Source organism: Balaenoptera borealis, assembly GCF_965194805.1.
Source record: "Balaenoptera borealis genome assembly, contig: HAP1_SCAFFOLD_1339, whole genome shotgun sequence".
In the NCBI taxonomy this organism is placed as follows: Eukaryota; Metazoa; Chordata; class Mammalia; order Artiodactyla; family Balaenopteridae; genus Balaenoptera; species Balaenoptera borealis.
The window spans coordinates 51,014-70,943 of record NW_028122882.1 but is presented as its reverse complement, the minus strand read 5'-3'; the positions used below and the strand labels follow the sequence as shown (position 1 = coordinate 70,943).

Sequence of the window (19,930 nt, the reverse complement as noted above, 5' to 3'; positions counted from 1 at the left end):
TTTAGCAAAATTCATACAAAATATTAATGAACAATGATCTTCTTTACTTGTTAACTCACAAGGAAACACCTTCAAAACTGCATTTTGTTAAAGTTTCTGTACTAAAATGTAGAAAAACTGAACTACACAAATATTGAAAAGTTTAAAATTCCTTAATTTTTTATTCCTGGTACCACTACCACAATTTACAGGGCAATATACCTGATGTAATGAAAAGAAAAAGACAAAGCTACAACAGATAAAAGACCTCAGGAATGTACATCTAATTGACCCTCCGTTGCATGAATCAATAGCTGCACTTTTTGCAAACTGTGGCTAGGACAGTCCTGAACAAGAAGGGTTTCCTGTTTAAGCTGCAGTAACTTTTCTGACTATGGATCATCGTTCCTTCTGCGGCAGGTTTTTACAGTTCCTCTAATGCATTTGGGACGACTGTCTCAAAGTAACCTGCAGCTTTCCTGACAACTCCTCGCTCTCTCTCCTGCTAAGAACTGTAGCCCTTTTCTTCTGAGTTTTGAGAACCTTCTGCTACCATATCCACCACTTCCACCACCAGATCCATAACCACCACCATAGGGACTTCCCGAGCTTCTTCCACCAAAACTGCCCCCCTTCATGGGTCCATAATTTGATTGCTGTTGTCCACTATAATTTCCAAAATCATTATAGCTCCCACCACCACCACCATAGTTACCTCCAAAATTTCCTCCTTCATTGTAAGCATCATATCCTCCACCACCGCCACCATATCCACCATCTTGGTTTCCATATCCTGGTCCACCACCACCATAGCCTCCTCTACTACTGTAACCAGGACCACCACCATCGTTACCACCGTCGCCTCCAAATCCGTTTTATCCACCATCACCTCCTCCATAACTACCTCTGCTGCCACCACCTCCACCACCATAGCCTCCTCTTCCACCAAAGTTTCCACCACGGCCAAAGTTACCTCCACCACCTCCAAAGTTTCCTCCACGACCCATAAAGTTGCCAGATCCACCTCCACGACCTCTCTGTGATCCAGCAGATTGCATTTCTTGTTTAGAAAGGGCCTTTTTCACTTACAATTATGCCCATTAATAGTGTGGTATTTCTGAACAACAATTTTATCAACTGTATCATGATCATCAAAAGTTACAAAAGCAAATCCTCTCTTTTTTCCACTCTGCCTGTCTTCCATAACTCCTATGGTTTCAATCTTGCCATACTTTTCAAAGTAGTCTCTCGAATTACATTCTTCTGTATCTTCTTTAATACCACCAACAAAAATTTTCTTCACTGTTAGACGGGCACCAGGCTTTACAGAATCCTCTCTAGAAACAGCTCTCTTTGGTTCCACTACACGCCCATCAACCTTGTGTGGTCGAGCACACATTGCTGCATCCACCTCTTCAACCCAAGAGTAAGTCACAAAACCAAAGCCCCTGGAACGGTTTGTCTGGGGGTCTCTCATCACCACACAATCTGTAAGTGTGCCCCATTTCTCAAAATGTTCTCTTAAGCTATCGTCTGTAGTTTCAAAGCTCAGACCACCAATAAACAGTTTTCTCAACTGTTCTGGTTCCTTTGGATCATGGCCCTCCTCCCCCCGGCGGCGGCGGCGGCCGGAGTCGGGCTGGGGGCGACCGGGCGGCGGTTTTACCTCCGTTTTGAGACCGGACTCGCCTCTTCCAACTCGAGTTCAATATGGGACCGAGAGCCCAGCTCTGTTCTATGTTGGGCCATTTTACTTCAGCCCAAAAAAATTTCTTCTAGTATTCCCTAAGGTCTGCTGGGGATCAGTTTTCTTATTTTTCATTTATCTGTATTTGATTTTTTAAAATTGATTCCAATTTTCTGTTGAGATTCTCCATATTTTAATCTATTAATCCCCATCTTTTACTCTCAATATAGTCATTTTAAAGTTCTGTGCTAACTCCAGAATCTGAATTCCCTCTAAATCAATTTTTCTTGGTTTTTTTTTTTTTTTTTTTTTTTTGTCTTAAGTTTTAGTCACTTTTTCCTGCTTCAGGAATTTCATAATTTTTGATTGTGTGCTGGACGTGGTGAATAAAAAATTCATAGAGACTGAAGATGCTATTACTTTGCACCAGAGAAGATTTACCCTTTTCTCTGTTAATCAGAGTGGCTGATCATTTCAGTCATTTCAGGAATTTTACTAGGTCAGAACTGGGTTGGAGCTTTAGTTGTCTCATCCTACCTATGATTTTTCCTAATTTGTGGCCTCCCTGGATTTTTGCTGTGAGCCTGACAGGTCTTTGATTCTTCAATAAATACAGTCAGTTATTGACTTCAGTCTTTCAGATGTTTGAATTCAGCTCTTTAGGCTCTCAGTTCTCACAGCTTCAGAGTATGGCAAATGTAAGGAGAGACCAGCTATGTATTTGTTGCCGTTACACTTTCTCAGTGAAAATTTGTCTCATAAACACTGAAACATTGCAGATGACTTCACTTTTTCTGACTCAGCCCCCTTCTTGGGGATGGCACTTCTGGGTTTTTACTGTGAGTCTGGTAGGTCTCTAATTCCTCACTTTGGAAAGTTCTCTCCCTCAGGCATTAGGTATTTAGCTTCCTGCTTTATATAGGTTCAAAAACTGGCAAATGTCTTGAAGAGGAGACCTAATGATTGTCACAGGCCCCTTTATCTAGCGGGATTTGGTTTGTTAGTGCCATGACTGTGCAGGAAATTTCACTCTGCTTTCTTGGCTCAGTCCCCCATCATCCTATACCACCCTGACACTAAGGAAATGTCCTGTGGGGGAAATCGGCTTGACATTCTGCTAGATTTCACTCCATCATGCCAGCAAATGAGTTCATCAAAAGATATGGTGATTTCTCTTTTCCAGTGGAGTATGTCTCCCTACACCAAACCCCTGCTCCAAATCTCTAAATGTCCCTCTCTAGCATATTAGTTGATATTGTTTCTTGATTGCTTCCTTAGCTCGATGATCTTTTATTCAAGTTTGTTTGCTCGTTGCAGCAGGAGTGATGGCCTGTGCCTACCTAGTGCAGGCATATTATTATGGAGATATGGCTTTGGTCCCAGACACCACAATAAGGAGAATATCATAAGAAAGCAAGTCACACGAGTTGTTTGGTTTCCCAGTGCATGTACAAGTTATGTTTATGCTATACTGTAGTCTATTAAGTGTGCAATAGCATTATGTCTAAAAAAAGTACATATCTTAATTTGAAAGTAGACTTTAAGAATGCTACCCATCATCTGAGCCTTCAGCAAGCTGTAATCTTTTTGCAATAGTAACATCAAAGATCACTGATCACAGATCATGTAACAAGTATAATAGTGAAAAAGTTTGAAATATTGTGAGACTTACCAAAACATGACATAGAGACACGAAGTGAGCAAATGCTGTTGGAAAAATGGCACCACCAGTAGAGCTGCTTGACACAGGGTTGCCACAAACCTTCAATTTGTAAAAAAAAAAAAAAAAAAAAAAAAAAAAAAAAAAAAGCATTATCTGCAAGGTACAATAAAGTGAAGTGCAATAAAGTGAGGTATGCCTATACATCCTGCCTCAAAGCAGAAATCCTATTTAGATCACCTTTAATTTCTCTCTATGATATATCAATAGTTTTCTATTCTAATAGGGTTCTTACATTTTTTATTACACTTATTATTAGGTATATGATGTTTTGATGATAATGTAGATGGCATATTTTTTAGTTTTTAATTTTATAACTTTTCAGACACAGAAAAATGTTAGTGGAATTTTTTAATGTTTGGTCTCTTATCTGGCAACTCTTCTAAAAACTAACTGATATTCTAATAAGTTATCTGTAGATGGTTTTGGATTTTCTGTATCCTTAATTATATCAACTATGGAAAGTGACAGTATGATTTCTTCCTTTCTTAGCCTTATATTTCTGATTTCTTTTTCCTGCCTTACTGCTAATGCCATTTAATACTTTTACTAATAGGTTGAATAGAAAAGGTAAGAGTTGGCATTCTTATTTTGTTCCTAATCTTACAGTGGACGTTCTCCACATTTCACTATAAATAGGATGGTGGCTCTAAAGTTTTTTGTAGTTTCCCTTTGCTATGAGTTTTTAATCATACATAATTATTGAATTTTATCAAATGCTTTATCTGACTATACTGATATGATCATATACATTTTCTCCTTTATTTTATGGATGTGGTGCATGACATTTATTGATATTTGAATGTTAACTCACCTTGCATTTCTGGAGTAAAACAACTTGGTAGGAATTCACACACACACACACACACACACACACACACACACACATTCACTCACTCACACACTCTACATTTGATTGTCTAACATTTTGTGTATGATTTTTGCTTCTGTATACATAAGGGAGATGGGCCTATTTTCTTTTCTCATAATTGTCCTTTTAATTAGTGAATAGTATATAGAGGGTAGAGATTTAAAAGACCTTTTAAAAGGTCTTCTTCTTCTGTGATATAATACAATACAGTATTACTCCATTTTTTAAAAATGACCTTTTTCATTTTCAAATAATTTCAAATCTGCAGAAAAGATACAAACAGAGTTCCCTTTACCTCTCTCCCAGTTTTTCCTATTGCTAACATCTTATACTACCATAGTATATTTTTCAAAATTAAAAAGCCAACATTTATACATTACTATTAACTAAACTTAAGACTTTTTTTGGATTTCACCAGTTTTCCTGTTAATGACCTTTTTCTGTTCTAGGACCCAATCCAGTATATCACATTCCACTTAGTTAGTTGTCATGTCTCCTTAGTCTTCTCTGGTCTATGACAGTTCCTCATTCCTTCCTTGTTTTTCATGATTTTGACAGTCTTGAGGAATATTTGTCTGATATTTTGTAGAATTGTTCTCAGTCTGGGTTTGGCTGATGTTTTTCTCATGATTCGACTGGAGTTATAGGTTTTGACAAAGAATACCGCAGAAGCGAAGTAACCGTCTCATCACATCATAACAGAGAGTATGTAGTGTCTCCGTGACATCACTGGTGATGTGAAACATCATCACTTGCATAACATGGTGTTTGCTTGGTTTCTCCACTGTAAAGTTACTTTTTCTCCCATTTTATACTGTCTCTGGAATTCAATCATTAAGGCCAGCCCAGGACTGGACTTAAGGGGAAGATTAAGCTTCACCTCCACCTCCTTGGGGAGGAGATGGATGCCGGGGGGGGGCGGGGGGGAGGTTACCTACATATGGAATTCTTCTGTTGGCAAGATTTGTCTTCTCCCTCCCTCCTATTATTTATTTATTTATACACTCATTTATTTACTCCATTATGTTTTAATATGGATTCTTTATAATCTATATACATAATTACAACCTTAAAAACCTCTGGTTCCCCCACTGACATATAAACTTTTTGAGGAAAGGCTCTGTTTCTTTTTTATTTTTGTACACTCTATGCGTTTAGCATAGTCCCCTAATTTATAGTGGACTTCCAGTAATTATTTTTTAATGGATATCTTTCCACTTCAACTGAAAAGTACCCTTTCCTTATATAATAGCATTCTAAATCCAAAATAAAAGTAGATTTTAAAATAAGTAAAAGTAAACTCATGCATGATCACCCTGTAATAAGTATGTAAAAAAGCACAGGGTACTGCAGAAATAACTTAACCATTTGAGTTGGATGTGTCTCCAAAAAATATTGAAGCCACATTTGGAAAGAAATTACAGTATTTGATAAGCCAAGGATATGACCTGCTGTGTGCTTTCTCTTTTTTGTTCAGATCACCAAAGGAGATTAAGACCCCGTTTTCTCCCTTCTCTGGAAAATTATCATCTGATGCAGTCACTCAGATAACAACAGAGAGTCCAGGAAAAACCATGTTTTCATCTGAGATTTTTGTTAATGCTGAAGATCGTGGACATGATATTCCAGACCTCAGTACACAGAAGTTGGGCAAAGTTCCTGTCAAGTTTGCTTCATCATCTTCAGTCCAACAGATTACTGTTCTTCATGGCACAGATGGTAAGAGAATTTTAGGTCACATTACCAACTTTTGTGTGTCATTAACTAAGAAATTTCTTGATTGGGTCTTTCTAGTTAGAAAACCTAATTTTAATTTTAAGCATTAGGTTGTACATGATTAAAACATCTTTTATTTACATAGCTATGAAGAGAATATAATTTATTATGTTTTTACTTCAATTTCTAGTGAAGTTAACAACCTATGTGAAACTCATGCTACTTGTGGCTGACGTATTTTCAACTCATAATACTTGTCATAAGAATGCAAGTAGTTCATGAAAACATAAAAACTATAGAGGTTCAATTTTAGGGAGGTAGATAACTATTTGGCATTGTTTCTTTTACTATTGTTTTGCATGATACAGTGAACAGATAGCAAACACAATACCAGTCTATTTCTTGCTCAAGAAACGTTGAGCAGGGACCCAGGTTGACTGTGACTCTGCTTTCTTTAAAACATGGAACCTTGGATTCATCATCATAGTCAACTGGAAGGGACGAAAAGCATGGAGGAGCACATGTTGGGAGGCTTTTATGGGCTAGGCCTAGGTGTGGCCCACATCACTTTCCACTGACTAGGAATAGTTTAGCTGTGCTTTCCAGGATGAAGAAGAAATGAGTTTTGGTGAACAGCTAGCAATTTCTACCATAAGGTCTACATTTAGAGTGTTCCTATGCTATCATGACAGTGATATTTTTATAGTGCTTATACTATATAACATTCAAAATTATAGCAAGTTATTTTCTTTTTCAGACCAGTAACTGGAAAGTTAAGTTCCCATTCTACCTCCAAATGAGGGTGGGAACTTTCAATTACTAATTTTAAAGTATTCAACAGTTTGTACAAATCTATTCAAAATATATTTTAAGTTTTCCTACTTGTGCAAAAAGTTTATCTGTCTGTAGGTATAAATGGAATATGCCTAAATGTATAAAGAAAATTGCTTAGTTCCACATGTAAATTGCACTGAATTTAATTTGAATAAATACATTTATATGTTGAAATGGTTATATTTCTTTTCTTTTTTTTTTTTTTACTTTTATTTATTTTATTTTTGGCTGTGTTGGGTCTTCATCGCTGCGTGCAGCCTTTCTCTAGTTGCGGCGAGCGGGGGCTACTCTTCGTTGCGGTGCACGGGCTTCTCATTGCGGTGGCTTCTCTTGTGGTGGAGCACGGGCTCTAGGCGCGTGGGCTTCGGTGCATGGGCTCAGTAGTTGTGGCTCGCGGGCTCTAGAGCGCAGGCTCAGTAGTTGTGGCACATGGGCTTAGTTGCTCCGCGGCATGGGGGATCTTCCCGGACCAGGGCTGGCACCCGTGTCCCCTGCATTGGCAGGCGGATTCTTAACCACTGCGCTATCAGGGAAACCCGAGATGGTTATATATCTTATACATTTTTATTGTGATATAAAATTATGCCCCCCAAATGTATAGTCTAATCAATATCACACAGAACACCTTTAATGTGTCAGTTACCTATTGCCACCGTGATACTGTATAAGAACCTCGAAAATCTCAGTGCTTCGTAACAACAGACATTTGCTTTCCTCACTCATGGGCTTATGAGTCAGTTGGAGTTTGGCATCAGGATGCAAAAACGGTTTGGGTCTGTTCCACATGCCTTGTACTGAAACCCAGGCTACTCTGGGTATGCTGTTTTCATGTTGGTGGCAGAGCACAGGAGAGGAAATCCAACTGTGAAAGTGTATTTTATACCTCTTCTGACATCAAATGGATCGGTCTACATAGAGCCCACAGTTCACGGTCTTACCTTTACATACAGGTACTTGGTAGAAAGGACTCCTTTAAAAGAGAAATATTATTTGGTTTAATAATAAAAGATTTTTAACTCTGTGGATTCAGAAGTAAAATTTTAAAAAATATTTTAAAAGTATACAGAATAGGGCTTCCCTGGTGGCGCAGTGGTTAAGAATCCACCTGCCAATGCAATGCGGGGGACACGGGTTCGAGCCCTGGTCTGCGAAGATCCCACATGCCGTGGAGCAACTAAGCCCATGTGCCACAACTACTGAGCCTGCATTCTAGAGCCCGTGAGCCGCAACTACCGAAGCCCACGCGCCTAGAGCGCATGCTCCGCAACAATAGACGCCACCGCGATGAGACGCCCGCACACCGCAACCAAGAGTAGCCCCCGCTAGCCGCCAACTAGAGAAAGCCCGTGCACAGCAATGAAGACCCAGTGCAGCCAAAAAAATAAACACATAGAATAAATAAGTTCAAACAATAAATAAATAAATAAACATAAATTTAAAAAAAAAAGAACACCTAATGCAGGTGGGAAGGTGAGAGGGCCACTGTAAAGGTCATCTATGCTACATGTACAAGAACCCCGAGAGCACACCAATAGGTACCACATTTTTCACTGCTGTAGCCGATCATTCCCCCTGTACTACCACACTGTAGCACTCCCTTCCCTCATCTACTGCTATAGTCTCTTTGGAAGGTGTTTCACAACTCTTGTTATGAGAGTGCCAGTTGAACTGTCCTCACTTCCTTCATTTATACCAGGATTGAAGACCTTGTAGTCCGAGATCCTGTCCAGAGAGCAAGCAGGCTAAGACTCTGTCTTTGTTGATGTATTTCATCAGAAAGGGCTCTACCCCCTCTCCTAGTTCATGGTGTGAAGCGTTCATAGCCTCTTGGGAAAGTGGGGAGAATTGAAAGGACTCTATATGAGAATGCTAGGCTCTGTAAAACATTTCAGTTTTTTAAAAATAAGACTCATTTTCTATTGGACTGACAACAGTCCTATGAAATACAAAGAAAGCCGAGAATCAGTGACAGGAAATGATCACCAGTAAGAATTACAACAGTCACCGCTTACCTCGTAGCTTACGGCACTGTCCATGGTCCTTAAGAAGAGTTAGTAGAAATGCCTAGCCCATCTTGCCCTTGAACCCCTTAAAAGGTACACGACTGCTGTGTTGGTGTTTAGGGGGAGCATCTCACTTACCAGGGACTGACTTCTCCCTTGATCCCTCTGTAGTGATGGAGACTTCCCCGCTGATGAAAAATTCCCTGGGATTGCAACCTCCAAGCCAGACAGCTTTCCTATGGAAAGACAGAGAGCTTGTAAAGATGAAACACCAGTCTGCGGGAGAAAGGGAAGAAGAGAATGATGGAAATCGTTTCTGGGAAACTATTTTTACATTATGTTTTGTTTGTTCCTGGTAAATAAACTGAAATCTTCTTAACATTAAAACAAAATCTAAACCACTAAATTCAATAATACAGGAGTATAACTTTTGAAAAAAATTTCTTTGGCTGCGCAGCATGTGGGATCTTAGCTCCCCAACCAGGAATTGAACCCACGCCTGCTGCATTGGAAGCGCAGAGTCTTCACCACTGGACCACCAGGGAAGTCCCAGGAATATCACTTTTAAAGGAGAAGTTATAAACCCCTTGGTTATATGAACTGCAGATTTTTAGTAAGAAGTCAATATATTTGTTGTTAGGCACATTTTATGTTAGGCTGTCTCCCTGCACAGGATGCAGGCGCCTTGAGAATGGAAATCATATCCCTCTATAGTACGTCCCTCTTCTTTCTGCCTTGCAGTTTGCTGCTCCACTTGTTCAACCCCACCTAGTAATAACCTATACTTCCCTCGTTCCTGTTTTCCCATCTTGAAAACAGACAAAAGGCAACCAAACAACGCAAAGGTCTCAACAAATAAGGGATATCCAAAACCAGAGATGGCCAGAACTTCTGTATCCCTCATGAAACCTAGCCCGGTGTTCAATATGTAGGTATCATTAATACATGCGTGTTGACTGAAACAGTTTAAACTCAATTCTTCCACTTCCCAGTTTAGTTTTAGTCCTCATACAAAACGTGATAATCAACTTGCTTAATGCTAGGGATCACAGTGAAAAATAATATCTGAACTGACTTCTGTCAGATGAGTGAGAACTAAGGTTAATTCAGTGTATCTGAAGCATAGAAAGTGAGGGCACAAGTGGCACAAGATGGGGCTAGAGAAGCAGAGAGGATTCTAGACCACGCAGAGTCTTAAAGGCCAACAAACACTGTGTTTTCTATTCTCAAAACAATGTTTGTGAGCGATGTTTATGAGCAATGTTCCAACTTGCCTTGAAGGTTTTTTGTGTGAAGAATGGATTGGAAGGAAACAAGATATATGGACACTAGTTAGGACCTAATCGCAACACACAGGCAAGTTCAGTATTAGGGTGTTGAGGGAGAGCTGACAGATTCCAAAGAAATTCAGGAGATGAACTGAAGCGGGCTTAATGGGGTAGGAGATGGAGGAAAGGAAGGTCTTAGGGAATTAAAGGGTTTACTGCACACATGAGCAAAGTCTCAAAATTAATCATTTGAACGTACAGAGGTAGATCTCTCAAATGACTCCGGTTAGGAAGCAACGGTACGCCCTTTAGAATTCCTACAGACAACACAAATCAACTGTTTCGATGGAAAATTCGGCGGGACCGGTGCGTTTTTTCACTCCAACTTAGCTCCAGTTCCTATTACTCACATCTTCTGTGCCAAAACAACACAGCTGGAGGAACTGAAGGGGATTCCGTTTTGGTAATTAAGGAGTGTCCCCAACACTGACAGTCCCATCTTAAAAAGCACTCCCTCTGCATTTTACCCGAGGAGCAATGGCCAGAGCCTCCCTTTGAAAACGATGGGCAGAAATGAGACCATCACACACAGTCCCTTTCAGCTACTGTGAACTGAGCCGCGAGACGACCAATACCCCCTGGCACAGCGCGGACGGGCCAGCGCGCGGGGGCAACAGGGACAGGAGACAGCACAAGAGACGAAGCCCAGGCCCAGGGGCCAAGGCCTATTACCTTTCCGGCATGTGCAAAACATAAAACAGAAGCAATATTGTAACAAATTCATTAAAGACTTAAGAAAAAAACAAAACTCAGATGCTAAAGTGCCTACTCTAACCACTATACTATATTGCTTCTATAAAACAAGCACTAAACCTCAGATACAGAAAAAAACCCTTTTCGTGTCCTCACACCTAGGTCAAAATTACAAAGCGTTAATTCAGGAGACAGAAAGGGAAGGAATAAATCTGAATGAATCTGAGTCAGAACACAGTGCTATATAACCTTAGGCAAATTCCACAATACCCATGCCTCAACATGGCAAATTCCACAATACCCATGCCTCAACCTCCCTATCTATAAAGGAGTTAACCACACCAGCGCTAACCATTACTTGCCTCCTGGTAGCTTGTGAGTGTTAATTAATATTTGTAATAAATACACAGATCATCAGTTGAAAGAAACAAGGAAAACTACAGCGTTATTATTATTGCCTTGTTGCTAGAGCTAAACACCACAAATCAACATAAATAACTTATGTACACCAAGAATGTAGGGTTTGAATATGTACTTTGAAAGGCCATCATATAATTAGTTGTTTCACCTCTAATTGCTTTTCCTTTTTTTTTTTTTTGAATTTAAAAAAGCAATACAGGGACTTCCCTGGTGGTTCAGTGGTAAAGAATCCGTCCTGCAATGCAGGGGACGCGGGTTCGATTCCCGGTCGGGGAACTAAGATCCCACATGCCGCGGGGCAACTAAGCCCTCGCACCAAACTACTGAGCTCGCACACCTCAATGAGGTAGCCCACGTGCAGCAAACTACAGAGCCCACGCGCTCTGGAGCCTGCACGCCACAACTACAGAGCCCACGTGCCACAACTAGAGAGAGAAAACCCGCACGCCACAACTAGAGAGAAGCTCTCATGCTGCAACGAAGAGCCCGTGCGCCGCAACGACAATAAAGATCCCACATGCCTTAACGAAGGTCCCGCGTGCCGCAACTAAGACCCAATACAGCCAATCAACCAATCAATCAATCAAGTGGGGCGGGGGGAGCAATACAGGAATTTCCCTGGCAGTCCAGTGGTTAAGACTCCAAGCTCCCAATGCAGGGGGCACGGGCTCGATCCCTGATTGGGGAACCAAGATCCCACATGTGGCACAGCGTAGCCGGAAAAAAAACAAAAAAAGCAACACATACCCTACGGCATTTATCCCAGAGAACGCATGTTCGCACAAAAAAAGGTACACAAATGTCCACAGCATCTCTATCAGTAATAGTCAGGAAATGGGAAAAAAACTCAGATGTTCTTCAATGGGCAAGTGATTAAACAAACTGAAGTACAGCCAAACCATGGAATACTACTCAGCAATTAAAAAGAAAGCGGCACTGGGACCTCTCTGGTGTTCCAGCGGTTAAGACTCTGCACTCTCAATGCAGGGGGCCCAGGTTCCATCCCTGGTCAGGGAACTAGATCCCGCATGCTGCAACTAAAGACCCGCACAGCCAAATAAATAAATAAATAAATATTTTTTTTAAAAAAGAGGAGCACTGTTGATTCATGCAATTTGGATGACTCTCCAGGGAATTACACTGATTGAAAAAGGCCAATCCAAAAGGTTGCATACTGGGAATTCCCTGGCGGTCCAGTGTTTAGCACTCAGCACTTTCACTACCTGGGCTGGGTTCAATCCTTGGTCGGGGAACTAAGATCGCACAACCGGCAGCGCAGCCAAAAAAAAATTTTTTTTACTTAAAAAAAAAAAAAAGGTTACACACTATATGATTTTATTCACATAACATTCTTTTTTTTTAATTAATTAGTTAATTTATTTTATTTTTGGCTGCGTTGGGTCTTCGTTGCTGCGTGTGGGCTTTCTCTAGTTGCGGCGAGCGGGGGCTACTCTTTGTTGCAGTGTGCGGGCTTCTCGCTGCGGTGGCTTCTCTTGTTGCAGAGCACGGGCTCTAGGCACGCGGGCTTCAGTAGTTGTGGCACGTGGGCTCAGTAGTTGTGGCTCCCGGGCTCTAAAGCGCAGGCTCAGTCGTTGTGGCGCATGGGCTTAGCTGCTCCGCGGCATGTGGGATCTTCCCGGACAAGGGATCAAACCCATGTCCCCTGCAATGGCAGGCAGATTCTTAACCGCTGCGCCACCAGGGAAGTCCCACATAACATTCTTGAAATGACAGGTTGCCAGGGACAGATAGGGCCGGGGGAGTGGGAGATGGGCCATCTTCCCCAGGGGGTATTTTCCCTTGATCATCTGCACAAAAACTTTAATTGCAACTTTATCCACTGCACTATCAGATCACTATGATTTGGTGGGGAGTGGGGGAGCAGCAGTGGCTATAAAATGGCATCAGGAGAGATCCTGTGGGATGGAAATGTTCTCTATCTTGACTGTGTCAATGGCAATACCCAGGTTGTGACAGTATACTATGATTCTGTAAGATGTTACCATTGGGGAAAACTGGGTAAAGGACACACAGGAGCTATCGCACTATTATTTCTTACAACTGCATGTAAACCTACAATAATCTGGACACAAAAAGTTTAATCAGAAATGAAGGCAACACATGCCTCTTGTAACAAGTAAAACAATAGTCTGTGGTCAGTCTCTTTCTCTACCCGTCCCATTCCCTCCCTCTTGAGATAACCATGCAAACTCACTGCTCATACAAACAGGCATGCATTTAATACTTTCTGTTTACTGTATCAAAATGGGATCATACATACTACATATTACCCTGCAGCCTACCTTCTTCACCCATCATCCCTATATCATAGAGAGCTTAAAAAAAAAAAATTTTTTTTTAAGTGCCAAGCAGGATGGCAGGTATAGAAAATTTTCTGACTAGGGCAAATCTGACAAATGTTTACCGTGCTAATGTGCCATAGCTCAGCCAGGTGCATTCAGTGAGAGCACAATATGCAAGTAGCATTCTAAAGAGATCTGCAAAAAATGCAAGGTCTTCAGCAGCTCTTCGAGGATCCCATCCCCCTCTCTGCCTCCTCCATGGAACCATCCCATGGAGGTTGAACAGTTTAACTCCATTTGCCCCTCCTGCTGTTTGTGCTTTCGTTGTATACTTCTGTTCTACATCTCCACAAGACATTATTATTGTCACTTATTTACAAAATAACATATAAATATAAAGGTGTATGTACCTGGGTATATGTACATGTATATATTAGACACACACACACTTTAAGTGCTCTTTGTTCTTTCCTGCAGTTGTGTTCTTTTTTTTGGGGGGCGGGGAGGGCAAGTTTTTATATTGGTAAAGTTCTGTACTACTAGAAATATAAGATTTGAAAAGAAAAGTGAGACTTGAGGATCATCTGTGGAGCTTATCCTCATTCTCCTGCTGACGCATTATATGTTTATAATTTGAGAACTGCAGATAAATACAAACTGGTCTTCTCCATACTTGCTCACTAAGGAATTCCTCATTTCTAGGAAACGTCTATTTCAAGGAAAGGAAACAAACAAAAACACCTAGTGCACTAGATGATTAAAAGGTACACATTTTATAGCCTGAGTTCGAGAAAAAAATTACCCAAGAAACGGCCTTTTTCCCTAGGAGCCAGCTTCTACTAGGGGAGTCTAGGGTTCTCTAGGCAAAGAAAAAAAACTTGCCAGTTTAAACAGAATAACAGAAACGTTCAGCCAATCAAATATACAGAACTCATCACTTGCAGTGAGGAATGAAAGGCCTGTATCAACAGAAACAATAAATGGCACCGGCAACGTCTGCAACAGAAAACAAACAGGAAATCCTTTAAAAAGCCAAAATTGCAAAGACAGATGAACAGGGTATGAAATTACACGCCGGGCAATGCACCTGTTAAAGGAAAAGAGGCGCACACCAAGTCTGAAGTCTTAAGAATTCGGTGTTTAACACTACTTCTGCATGCTGCCCAGCAGAAAACTCGGGTCCTGGCTTAATCCACAACGCACACTTCATTTAAGGAGGTGAACTGCTTGGTCTGACTCAGTTTCTTATTCTGTAAAATGAATGCAACACAGCTGTCGTGAGTCCCCAAAGAATTCTGCACAAACGCTTTGTAACTCCAAAGTGCTGTGCAAATCAGAGCAGCCCTTCTCTCCTTCACATTCGTTGGACTTAGAATTTCAGAAGTTTAGCTGAAAATACAGACGACTCGGAAGCAAGGGACTGAGAGTGGCCCACACAGGTGGAAAGAAATGCAGAAACTGGAGCACCTCATACAAACCGCAAGAGACCACGTTCACGTGCACACGTTATCAGTGACAGAAAACGCCACCGGTAGCAACTGTAAACCACTGAGAGGACCAGCAACGACATGTGTCCAAATCCAGCCGGCAGCACAGCCTCGTCGGCGGCAATGCCTTAAACACAGCTCCCCGCACTCCGCGGCCTAACAAGATCCACTTTTTCCAAAAAGTTTAGCAACTTGCCAAGTACACTGGCGTAGTTCACCTTTTTTAATTGCTAAGCAAACATGCAGGGGAGTTGAGACAATCAAGGGAATGTTCAGCCTTCCTCAAAAATAAGATCCAGGAAATTCACGTTTTGCTTGAACAGTTTCATGTCTAAAACTGATCACAAACCTCTGTTTGATGTTGTTTTCTCGCTGCTGGCCAATGAGCCCGGGAAAGAGAACCAATTCTTTCAAACAGGGAGGGCTCTCTGCACTCTTCAGCTAAACCAGCGAGGCTTTACCACCGTCACGTTTAAAATAATGAGGAGGATGCCTCCATAGAGTTTACCGGGCTGCGCTAATCACGAGGGGCCTCGGGCGCCCAGGGCGGATCCCAGCGCCGGTGGCCGCGGGACCGGACGCCCTCCCCGGGACCCCCCCAGGACCCCCTCCCCGGGACGCGGCCGCGGGACAGGACGCCCCCCAGAACCCCTGCCCGGGACGCAGCTGCGGGACAGGACGCCCCCCAGACCCCTGCCCGGGACGCAGCTGCGGGACAGGACGCCCCCCAGAACCCCTGCCCGGGACGCGGCCGCGGGACACGAAGCTCCCCCCTCCCCAGGAACCCCTCCCCAGAGCGCGGGCCTCGCCGCCGTCTCGCAGCACCCGCCGCGCTCACCGCGGGCCGGGAGCCCCCTCAGGCCGACTGGCCCCCGCCCGCCGCCCGGCCTCCCTCCGGCCCGCGCCGCCCGCCGCGCTCACCGCGTTTTTCTTCTGCACCATCTTGTCCATCTTCTTGGCAATGCGGACCACCTCGTCCTCCATGGCCCTGGCAGGCCTGCCCCGCGCCGGGCCGCGGGGGACGGGAAACGAGCGGAGCTGGCCGGGCGGCAGGTAAGCCCAGGCGTCGGCGAGGGCCCTCACCAGGCGTCACCGAGGCGCTTCTTCACTCACGACGACTGCGACGGCGGGGGCGGCGGCGGCGGCGGCGCTCCTCCCACGCAGGCAGCGCCAATCGAGCTCCCAGCTCGCGGCGGCGACGGCGGCGGCGCTCCTCCCACGCAGGCAGCGCCAATCGAGCTCCCAGCTCGCGGCGGCGACGGCGGCGGCGCTCCTCCCACGCAGGCAGCGCCAATCGAGCTCCCAGCTCGCGGCGGCGACGGCGGCGGCGCTCCTCCCCCGCAGGCAGCGCCAATCGAGCTCCCAGCTCGCGGCCGCGGCGGCGGCGGCGCTCCTCCCCCGCAAGCAGCGCCAATCCAGCTCGCGGCGGCGGCGGCGGCGGCGGCGCTCCTCCCCCGCAGGCAGTGCCAAGCGAGCTCCCAGCTCGCGGCGGCGGCGCTCCTCCCCCGCAGGCAGCGACAATCGAGCTCCCGGCTCGCGGCGGCGACGGCGGCGCTCCTCCCCCGCAGGGAGCGCCAGTCGAGCTCCCAGCTCGCGGCGGCGGCGGCGGCGCTCCTCCCCCGCAGGCAGCGCCAACCGAGCTCCCAGCTCGCGGCGGCGACGGCGGCGGCGCTCCTCCCACGCAGGCAGCGCCAATCGAGCTCCCAGCTCGCGGCGGCGGCGCTCCTCCCCCGCAGGCAGCGCCAATCGAGCTCCCAGCTCGTGGCGGCGGCGGCGGCGGCGGCGGCGGCGGCGGCGGCGGCGCTCCTCCCCCGCAGGGCAGCGCCAATCGAGCTCCCAGTTCGCGGCGGCGGCGGCGGCGCTCCTCCCCCGCAGGCAGCGCCAAACGAGCTCCCAGCTCGCGGCGGCGGCGGCGGCGGCGCTCCTCCCCCGCAGGCAGCGCCAATCCAGCTCGCGGCGGCGGCGGCGGCGGCGGCGGCGCTCCTCCCCCGCAGGCAGTGCCAAGCGAGCTCCCAGCTCGCGGCGGCGGCGCTCCTCCCCCGCAGGCAGCGCCAAGCGAGCTCCCAGCTCGCGGCGGCGACGGCGGCGGCGCTCCTCCCCCACAGGCAGCGCCAATCGAGCTCCCAGCTCGCGGCGGCGGCGGCGCTCCTCCCCCGCAGGGAGCGCCAGTCGAGCTCCCAGCTCGCGGCGGCGGCGGCGGCGGCGGCGGCGGCGGCGGCGGCGCTCCTCCCCCGCAGGCAGCGCCAATGGAGCTCCCAGCTCGCGGCGGCGGCGGCGGCGGCGCTCCTCCCCCGCAGGCAGCGCCAAACGAGCTCCCAGCTCGCGGCGGCGGCCGCGGCGGCGCTCCTCCCCCGCAGGCAGCGCCAATCCAGCTCGCGGCGGCGGCGGCGGCGGCGGCGCTCCTCCCCCGCAGGCAGTGCCAAGCGAGCTCCCAGCTCGCGGCGGCGGCGCTCCTCCCCCGCAGGCAGCGACAATCGAGCTCCCGGCTCGCGGCGGCGACGGCGGCGCTCCTCCCCCGCAGGGAGCGCCAGTCGAGCTCCCAGCTCGCGGCGGCGGCGGCGGCGGCGGCGCTCCTCCCCCGCAGGGAGCGCCAATCGAGCTCCCAGCTCGCGGCGGCGGCGGCGCTCCTCCCCCGCAGGCAGCGCCAATCGCGCTCCCAGCTCTGTTCTTTTGTTTTTTTTTTTTTGAATTCTGAGATTTTTCATTTGAAGTAAATCTTAAAGCTATTAAATTCACAAATATGCTAATTTAAATACCCAATTCTATTATCTAAAACACACATTGCAAACATACAAATATCTATTCTCTCCACATGTCAGAGCCCATTCATTTCATGGTTTGGAAATGGGGAGAATAGATCCCCTTAAACTGCAAGTCAGCAGGTGTTTCTTTACAGTTAACTTTAGCAAAATTCATACAAAATATTAATGAACAATGATCTTCTTTACTTGTTAACTCACAAGGAAACACCTTCAAAACTGCATTTTGTTAAAGTTTCTGTACTAAAATGTAGAAAAACTGAACTACACAAATATTGAAAAGTTTAAAATTCCTTAATTTTTTATTCCTGGTACCACTACCACAATTTACAGGGCAATATACCTGATGTAATGAAAAGAAAAAGACAAAGCTACAACAGATAAAAGACCTCAGGAATGTACATCTAATTGACCCTCCGTTGCATGAATCAATAGCTGCACTTTTTGCAAACTGTGGCTAGGACAGTCCTGAACAAGAAGGGTTTCCTGTTTAAGCTGCAGTAACTTTTCTGACTATGGATCATCGTTCCTTCTGCGGCAGGTTTTTACAGTTCCTCTAATGCATTTGGGACGACTGTCTCAAAGTAACCTGCAGCTTTCCTGACAACTCCTCGCTCTCTCTCCTGCTAAGAACTGTAGCCCTTTTCTTCTGAGTTTTGAGAACCTTCTGCTACCATATCCACCACTTCCACCACCAGATCCATAACCACCACCATAGGGACTTCCCGAGCTTCTTCCACCATAACTGCCCCCCTTCATGGGTCCATAATTTGATTGCTGTTGTCCACTATAATTTCCAAAATCATTATAGCTCCCACCACCACCACCATAGTTACCTCCAAAATTTCCTCCTTCATTGTAAGCATCATATCCTCCACCACCGCCACCATATCCACCATCTTGGTTTCCATATCCTGGTCCACCACCACCATAGCCTCCTCTACTACTGTAACCAGGACCACCACCATCGTTACCACCGTCGCCTCCAAATCCGTTTTATCCACCATCACCTCCTCCATAACTACCTCTGCTGCCACCACCTCCACCACCATAGCCTCCTCTTCCACCAAAGTTTCCACCACGGCCAAAGTTACCTCCACCACCTCCAAAGTTTCCTCCACGACCCATAAAGTTGCCAGATCCACCTCCACGACCTCTCTGTGATCCAGCAGATTGCATTTCTTGTTTAGAAAGGGCCTTTTTCACTTACAATTATGCCCATTAATAGTGTGGTATTTCTGAACAACAATTTTATCAACTGTATCATGATCATCAAAAGTTACAAAAGCAAATCCTCTCTTTTTTCCACTCTGCCTGTCTTCCATAACTCCTATGGTTTCAATCTTGCCATACTTTTCAAAGTAGTCTCTCGAATTACATTCTTCTGTATCTTCTTTAATACCACCAACAAAAATTTTCTTCACTGTTAGACGGGCACCAGGCTTTACAGAATCCTCTCTAGAAACAGCTCTCTTTGGTTCCACTACACGCCCATCAACCTTGTGTGGTCGAGCACACATTGCTGCATCCACCTCTTCAACCCAAGAGTAAGTCACAAAACCAAAGCCCCTGGAACGGTTTGTCTGGGGGTCTCTCATCACCACACAATCTGTAAGTGTGCCCCATTTCTCAAAATGTTCTCTTAAGCTATCGTCTGTAGTTTCAAAGCTCAGACCACCAATAAACAGTTTTCTCAACTGTTCTGGTTCCTTTGGATCATGGCCCTCCTCCCCCCGGCGGCGGCGGCGGCCGGAGTCGGGCTGGGGGCGACCGGGCGGCGGTTTTACCTCCGTTTTGAGACCGGACTCGCCTCTTCCAACTCGAGTTCAATATGGGACCGAGAGCCCAGCTCTGTTCTATGTTGGGCCATTTTACTTCAGCCCAAAAAAATTTCTTCTAGTATTCCCTAAGGTCTGCTGGGGATCAGTTTTCTTATTTTTCATTTATCTGTATTTGATTTTTTAAAATTGATTCCAATTTTCTGTTGAGATTCTCCATATTTTAATCTATTAATCCCCATCTTTTACTCTCAATATAGTCATTTTAAAGTTCTGTGCTAACTCCAGAATCTGAATTCCCTCTAAATCAATTTTTCTTGGTTTTTTTTTTTTGTTTTTTTTTTTGTCTTAA

At 45.3% G+C, this 19,930-nt stretch overlaps 1 protein-coding gene across 1 annotated transcript in view; it reads right to left on the bottom strand.

Moving 5' to 3' along the window:
* Positions 1–694: 694 nt before the first annotated feature.
* LOC309621987 (uncharacterized protein) overlaps positions 695–19,930 on the bottom strand; it is a gene marked incomplete at both ends in the record, with an annotated part of 53,572 nt that continues 34,336 nt past the window's right edge. The window contains 6 exon segments of the mRNA XM_082409226.1: positions 695–841; positions 899–1,064; positions 1,070–1,618; positions 18,665–18,783; positions 18,841–19,006; positions 19,012–19,560. Of these exon segments, the coding sequence (XP_082265352.1) occupies positions 695–841; positions 899–1,064; positions 1,070–1,618; positions 18,665–18,783; positions 18,841–19,006; positions 19,012–19,560 (1,696 nt within the window).